The 8,100-nt window shown below is 35.5% G+C and overlaps 1 protein-coding gene across 1 annotated transcript in view; it reads right to left on the bottom strand.

Annotated features, from left to right (window-relative positions):
• Positions 1–638: 638 nt before the first annotated feature.
• Positions 639–8,100, bottom strand: part of LOC126355742 (D-threo-3-hydroxyaspartate dehydratase-like) — a 120,311-nt gene continuing 112,849 nt past the window's right edge. The window contains exons 6-7 of the mRNA XM_050006124.1: positions 7,647–7,752; positions 639–930 (exon numbers count right to left, since the gene is read on the bottom strand). Of these exons, the coding sequence (XP_049862081.1) occupies positions 841–930; positions 7,647–7,752 (196 nt within the window). The 3' untranslated portion in view covers positions 639–840. The remainder of the gene's footprint in view (positions 931–7,646; positions 7,753–8,100) is intronic.

Below are 8,100 nucleotides of genomic sequence, written 5' to 3'. Positions count from 1 at the left end.
GTTATTGTTTCTATCAATGTACCAATGCTTTCGTTTGGTAAGTTACAGAATCTTTGTTTTTAGATATATTTTTTCCCACGTGGAATGTTTCCCTCATCTGGGATGCCTTGCAACATGCTGTTCAGAAGAGATCTCTACCCCCTTGTACTCTTACAAATTTATGGACAGCCCTGCAGGATTCATGATGTCAGTTCCCTCCATCACTACTTCAGACATTAGTCAAATCCATGTCGTGTGACGTTACAATGCTTCTGCATGTTTGCAGGGGTACTACATGATATTAGGCAGCTGTACCCGTTTCTTTGACTCTTCAGTGTATGTGCAAATAAAATAAATCCTGATTGATAAACAGTCAATCGGTTCAGCAAGCACACAGCCATAGTATGTGTGTTTCTAAAATCATCCCATATTTCCATGAACAGACAGTGTTAGGTGATTTGTATTACTATTAAAAATTACTTAACTCAATGGAAAGTGGGTAGTGATCTTAAGTGCAAACCTGCCTACAAAACTGTATGAAACATTTTTTCAACAATCTTCACAGTGTAACTTTTACAGCTGTGACTGTTACAGGTATATGCTATAAACCTGACACAAACTCATTGCAAACTGACACAGTAAATGATATAATGAAAAAATATTCTTATAATGTCATTTATTTTAGGATTATCCAAAATTTTTGTCATTTAGCTGCCTGAAAAGTATTCACTGAGCTGCCCATACATCATAATTAAAACTTCAAAGTTTTGCAATGTCTCTTCACTACTACTAACAAACATAAAACACAAATTTCTCTTCATGGATGTTTCTCCAGCAACAAGTACAGATTATCCTTTGGGTCTACCATCCACGAACAGGTCTCCACTCCTCCTGCACGACATCATCTTTGTGAATATAATAAACAGGATGAAGAGCTGCTGCTGCACAGGCCTAAAATTTAAATAAATTCATAAATAAATTTACAAATGTAACTAACAAATTTTACAGATGAACATCCATGAAAAGGATAACTTCAGTTGCTTAAAATATTCATTCATTATTCCAAGTAATGTTAGTTTCAATTAACTACATAAAATATCAGTATTTTTTTTCAGATAACTCACTAACTTTTACACACAACAGAACATCAGAGTACTGTACAGCTAAGGCAAGGAAATAATAAAAAAGTTCAGTGAGTCACCTGGACAAAAGCTATAGGCAGCTGGTAAATATTTGAAACAGAAATGCTAAGAAGACTGGTTATGAATACTGGAAAACCAAGTAACGCAGAAGCAATATTTTTAGTTGTTCCCACACAATAAACAATAGCACATTGAAATTAGGCATCAGGTTCACAGCAGTTACAAAAACCAACATGCAAAACAATTACTAATTAAAATATTTAGAAAATACCTAGTAGATATAAGGAAAGAAGAATATTCATATGAACAGCACCTCAGTTAGAACATTTTGTTTGGGAATGGAATCCAACACAGAAATATCTAATTTAAAAAAGTGAAAAATTGACACAATGTTACTTAATTTGTGAGCAACATGTTAGACGGTAGATAAATCTAACAAAATTGGCAATGAGGTTTGAATATCAAGCAATGACTTCCTAGTGATCTCAAGAAATAATTACATGGCTCATCTGCATAAGTGCCAAACCATGACTGCTGGTCTTGGCCTCTAGGACTTCATGAAGCATTTTGTATCAGCTGTGCTGTGGTTGTTTTAAGTAGTAAGACATTTTGGACAAAAAGTTAAATATTTTTTTTATCTCTTCTTATGTTTCTCTTCTTATTTACAGACTTTTCAAAATGTTCTGTGATATTCACAGGCATCAAGAGATCCTAAGCATATGAATGAAGAACAATGTCTATAATAATTGGCATATGAACTAAGCTCACTAACATTTCCACTGAACATGTGACATTTCTGATGACATATATAGCTATACTCTTGAAACCACTTTGATATGGACAGCAGAGGACACACTCTGTTGTATCCATTAGTAGGGTCTCCTCTCATTCCATTCATGTATGGAGCATGCGAAGAATGACTGTTTAAATGCCTCTGAGTGTGCTGTAATTAAACTAATTTTGTCTGTGGGAGCAATAAGTATGATGCTGTATTATACACCTGAAATCTTCATTTAAAGATAGTTCTTGAAACTTTGTAAGTAGACTTCCTTGGGATAGATGACACCCATCTTCAAGTGTCAGCCAGTTCAGTTCTTCCTGCATCTCTGTGACACTCTCCCATGGGTCAAACAAGCATATGACCATCTGTGCTGCCCTTCTCTTCATACATTCAATGTGCCCTCTTAGTTCTATGTGGTATGGGTCCCACACACTTGAGCAATATTCTACAGTGGATCCCACAAGTGATTTTTAAGCAATCTCCTTTTGTAGACTGATTGCATTTCCCTAGTGCTTTACCAATAAACTGATGTCTTTTACCTGCTTTACCCATGACTAAGACTATGGGATCATTCCATTTCATGTCCCTACAAAATGCAACACACAGGAATTTGTATGAGTTTACCAAGTTCTACTGTGACTTACTGATACTCTACATATAGGGTACTATATTTCTTTGTTTTGTAAAGTTTGAAATTTTACATTCCTCAGCATTTAAAGCTAGTTGCCAATCTGTGCACTACTTTGATGTCATATTAAGATCTGACTGAATATTTGTATAGATTTTCTCAGGATGTACTTCATTGTAGATAACTGCATCATCTGCATAAAGTCATTAATATTAATATACAAGGTCTGCTCATAAAATTCTGGAACTTTGCCCACAACATTTTTCTACACACACCTTTTACTCATTATACATGGTCTGCTTTGCAATACTCTCCTCCATAACTGATACACTGCTCCCATTGCTGTTTCCAATTCCACAAGCAGTCTTGGTACTCCTTTTCCTGGCTTGCATGAAGCAAATTTTCTTTTATCTCATCTATCATTGCAAATCTTTGTCCTTTCAATAGTGTTTTAAATTTAGGAAATAAAAAAGAACTCTGCAGGGGCCACATCTGGAGAGTACAGAAGATGAAGCAGCACAGTTCTTTCATTTTTTATTCAATAGTAGCACATCGACAGGGATGAATGTGTGGATGCATTATTGTGATGCAAGAGCCATGAATTGTCTCAACACATTTCAGGCCATTCCCTTCTCACATTTTCTTGCAGGTGTCACAACACATCCCACTAGTACCATTGATTAACAGTTTGTCCATGTGGCACAAATTCATGATGACATTCCTGGCAGAAGCATTGTCACCAGACTTCGAAAGGCATCCTGAATGAGGGTCACCTTTAACTTCTGTCTGCAATTTTCAAACAATGTGAACCACTTGTAACACCAAGTATGGCTTAAGCACTCATCACCGTAGGCTTTCTGCATCATTTGGTGTGTCTCTGTAAAGGTTTTCCTGAGTTCCACACAAAATTTAATTCAGACACATTGCTCCTCTAACTCTGCCAACTCGAAATTCACCAACTGTGTAACACAATGCTCTACTCAGTACAACAACCATAACTAACAGACATATATCAATGAAACTTCTGGCAGCTACAAATTAAAAACAGGCATGTGCAGGGATGCCAAATGCATTTCGCTCTCATTCTGTATGAACAGCAAGGAACCCAATACACTTCCCTGAGGTCCATGCAAAGTTACATTTAAATCCGTCAGTGACTCTCCAACCACGGTAACAAGCTGCATCCTCACCACCAAAAAATCCTCAGTCCAGTCACAAATTTCACTTCATACCGCTTTGATACATGGCTTTCAGTATGTCATTAAGAGTAAAATGTGAGTTGGGTTTCACATGATTGATGTTTTTGAAATCCATGCTGGGGCACAGCATCATTGTGTTCAAGGTCCCTTATTATGTTTGAGCTAGGAATATGTTCTAAGATTCTACAACAAACTGATGTCAAGGATATAAGGTGGTAGGTTCGTGGATCACTTCTGCTAATCTTGTAGTAGACTAATATGATCTGTACTTTCTTCCAACTATTAGGCATGGTTCTCTGTTTGAGGAATCTATAATAGATTATAGTGAACAGAGTGGCTAACTCAGCAGAAAATCTGATATAAAATATCATAGCAAAATTTGCTAACACTTATGAAACTTCCTGACACTTTAAAACTGTGTGCAATACTGGGACTTGAACCTGGAATGTTTGTCTTCCATGGGTAAGTACTCTACTGGTTGAACTGTCTCAGCACAACTCATAACCTACCCTCACAGTTTCAGTCCTGGCAGTACCTCATCTTCCAGACTCCACAGAAGTTCTCCAGCATATCTTGCTGGATTAGCACTCCTTTATTCCATCAATCATGAAAAACTGATTGTAAATCAAATTGAGGTAAAAGGTGCTTCTCTTCATGAAAATTTAGATTAAGAATTTTATATAAAGATATTGGCAGGATTTCATGTAGAACCAGATATTGTAGGTAAGCTAAACAAAGCACGCCTCAAGTTCACTAAATTTAATGTTTGTTAAAGGTCTATGCTTTGTTCAGAGCAATTCTGATTGGTGCCTATATTCTTACAGGAACTTCAACACTAAGGTTTACTCTTTTATATGTTGTGTTGCAGACAGGCAAAAGGGCTGTTACACATTTACTTTTTGGCCAAAGCATTTTTCAGAACAGAAACACACACACATTCATGCATGAAAGCAAGCACACCTCCAACATATGAGACCCCTATCTGCAGCAACTCAAACCAGAGCTGCCAGAGATGGTGGTCAAGTGTGTGTGAGGTGCGCTTGCCTGTGTGAATGAAAGTGTGTGTGATTCCTTCTCCAATGAAGGCACTGGCCAAAAGATAAATGTGTAATAGTCTATTTGTTGTGCCTGTCAGCAACTCAACATGTCTTCTTCAAGGTGAGTAGCAATCGAACTCTTTCTTTATATTGTTGATATTCCAACCTGGAGTTCTGATTGCTTCATTAAGGTTTACTTTTTGTTATGTAGATGATACTATCATTTTAGAAAATGATAAGACAAAAATTAAAGAATTCAAATTAGCTTTAAGATGTAAACTTGAAATGAAAGATTTGGGACATTAGAGAGTTTTACTGGGAATTAAGATAAGATGAGAGGGAGGATGAGGATGTAATAGTTTTGGGTCAGAACATTTTTTTGGAAAATTTGTTGAGGATGTATGGAATAAATGATGGGGAGCCAATTAACACACCCATGGTATTAAATTACAGAGAAGTTGAGAATGACAAGAGGCTGCATGAGAAAGTCCTTACAGAAAATTAACAAGATGTTTTAATTATGTAACTCAAACAATTCACCATCATTTAATCTATGTCATTAATTATTTCAGTCATTAACAAAGTGATCCACAGGAACCATGTTGGAAAGGTTTAAAGAAGATACTGCATTAGATAAAATAAACAGTAGGTTATTGGATACATTATAAAAAAGAAGAAAACTATAAAGCTGCAGTAGCTCATGCTGATGCTAATTGGGCAAATAGCTCAGACATAACAACATAAGGGTATGTTATCAAGCATTTTATCATAATTGAGTGTTGGGGAACATAAACAAAATATTGTTGCATTTTCTCCTACAGAAGCAGAATTTGTATCCCTTTCAGCTTGTGTTTAGAATATTTGCAGTTTGAAAGGCTGTCCCAGGACTACAATCTATCCTTTTCATAATAATGTCATTATTCCATCCTGGATTTTAGCATTGTTTTAATTCAGAAATTTATAAGTTATACAACATTTGACTTCCAGTTTAGGAAATGGAGATGAATGAATGAATGAAAGGCTTTAAATGAATGAAATACACACTATACTCGTAAAACATTTAAGAAATAATGCAGCTGGTGTATCACTCCTATTTGACTCCCAGAAAAATGATTTCTACTCAGATTTTGGTAGCTTCTTGCTAACTACATTTTCTTTCTGATTCATTTTCCTGGACCTGGACTTTTCCACATAATTTCTCAGAATGCAAGTATAGCAAGATGAATAGAATTTCTAAAAATGGAACCTCCTCTTTCAAATGCAGAAGAGGATCTGGCATTAATCTGTCATTGTGAGATCTTCACCAGTTTATAATCAGACATAATTAAAGTCAACACACAAGAGCATAGTGGGGATTGCCTCACCCACATATTTTTTTGTAACACTTCTTTCACTCATTTTTCTTTTGTGACATAATGAAATTAACCCACAAAATGATTGCACCAACTTAGCACCAAAAAGAATTTCCAGTTTCTATTCTCTAACTGTAATTTTTCATAGTATCCATAAAAGTACACTATGTGGATAGTATTGGCAAGTGTCATGAAAATGCATGGAAAGCATATGATATTTTATTACTGTGGGAGAGAATATTAAGTGAATGTATAACTGCTAGATATGTTACTATGCCAGAAGCCTACAAGAAGCATCAGTGCAAATGTATTAGCATGTCAAAGTTCCAGGACAATCATCTGGCCTAAACAAGCAAAGAGCAGTGAAATGGTTAGCTAACTCTACCCTACAGTAATATTAGTGGATGAAGATCAGGTGACAACAGTACCCATAGTACCCATGCAACAGCACCAGCATGACAACATTGAGAGTCAGTGGTTAGTTTCAAGGAGAACATCATCTGTCTATAAGAGGTTTATAATGCTCTGAAGAACTGGCAGCAGCTGTGAACATGAGTTTTAGCGAGAAATGAGCAATAAAACAAAATAAATAGTACCATATTAATTTACAGTCATCTGTGCTCTTCTGATTTCTGATAGTTTCAAATAGCTTCATCAATGAAAATATTTCGTGTAGAGCATAAATTCATATGGTTTCTTGCATAGGAACAGTCTATGCTGTCAAATATTTACGTACACCCCTCCACTCCTGAAATAACATGAATATCAGATGAGCTAGGACTTGAAGTGTCAAAAAGCACTGGAATCTTGCATAAAGTATGAAAACAATTATCTGTTCTTAAAGGTACTATACTTTTATGACATCTGATTAATGCTATGGTATTTCTGTTTCAACACCACATACTGTTGGTCAACCTGGAATTAAAAAAAGTTCACAGAGAAATTGTGAATGCCATATGATAATTTATGAATCTTCATCATACGTTATAACACTATTTCCTTGTGTCTTGATGTAAACTCTGACATAACTAAAAAAATTGTGTTTTAAGTTGGTTATGATCTTTTATGATTTGGTCACAGATCAGTAATATGTTCTATGTGCACTTCACAGAGAATATCAGGAAATATGATCAAGGAAAAGTATGATATGAGGAACCACTGAGTGTATGAGACAAAGTACTACATAAGGTGTGAAGATGTGATCAGAAATTAGTTATGGACTCAGTGAAGTAATGGTCCTGGTACTCATGTAAGTAAATACAGCTAAGATGTACTGATAGTTGTCCCATGTAATAGACAACTGTGTGGTATTCTGCAGTGAACTGAGACGACTTGTTCAGAACCACTGTTCTTACAGGGTCCTCAGAAAATAAAAACAAAAAATAAAGGTAAAATTCCAAATCATGGTCAGTTTTGCAAATCTTTGCCTTCTATATGTTGTAAGATATTTAAAGAAGCAACTTAATTGCAGTATCTTTCACAATTACTCTATTATGTAACAAACAATGTATCATATCCACATACTTACTTGATAAGGGTACAAGAAAAGCACAGTTCCTATTGGATATCTATTGACATCAAGAGCATCATCAACAGCTTCAACTTTGCCAACTTCCTGAGTCATTTCAATTAGCCTGAAACAGTAATAACAGAAGTCTGATTAGAAGGAAGGAACAAAGGAGGAAAAATGACTTTTGAAGAACAAAAGCAGAATGGATTCTAGAAAAAAAAGAATAAAATATTCATCTGTTTTACACATAGTCTTTCCTTCACAACAACATACTCCTCCAAACTGCTTGGGTAAAAAAACACTAATTCAGTTAGAATCCCACTGCAGAATGGGATGATGTAGTTTATAAATTATTATAAATGAAAGATTCAAGAACCTGAATGGAAACACCAGTCTGTATATAATTATTTTTAAACTGTGGTTTACAAAGAGGGAGTAAATGAAGTTGTAAAAAGCTGCTGTGCCTGCTGAC

This window comes from Schistocerca gregaria, chromosome 3, assembly GCF_023897955.1.
Source record: "Schistocerca gregaria isolate iqSchGreg1 chromosome 3, iqSchGreg1.2, whole genome shotgun sequence".
Taxonomy (NCBI): Eukaryota; Metazoa; Arthropoda; class Insecta; order Orthoptera; family Acrididae; genus Schistocerca; species Schistocerca gregaria.
This window is presented reverse-complemented; position numbering and strand designations above follow the sequence as displayed.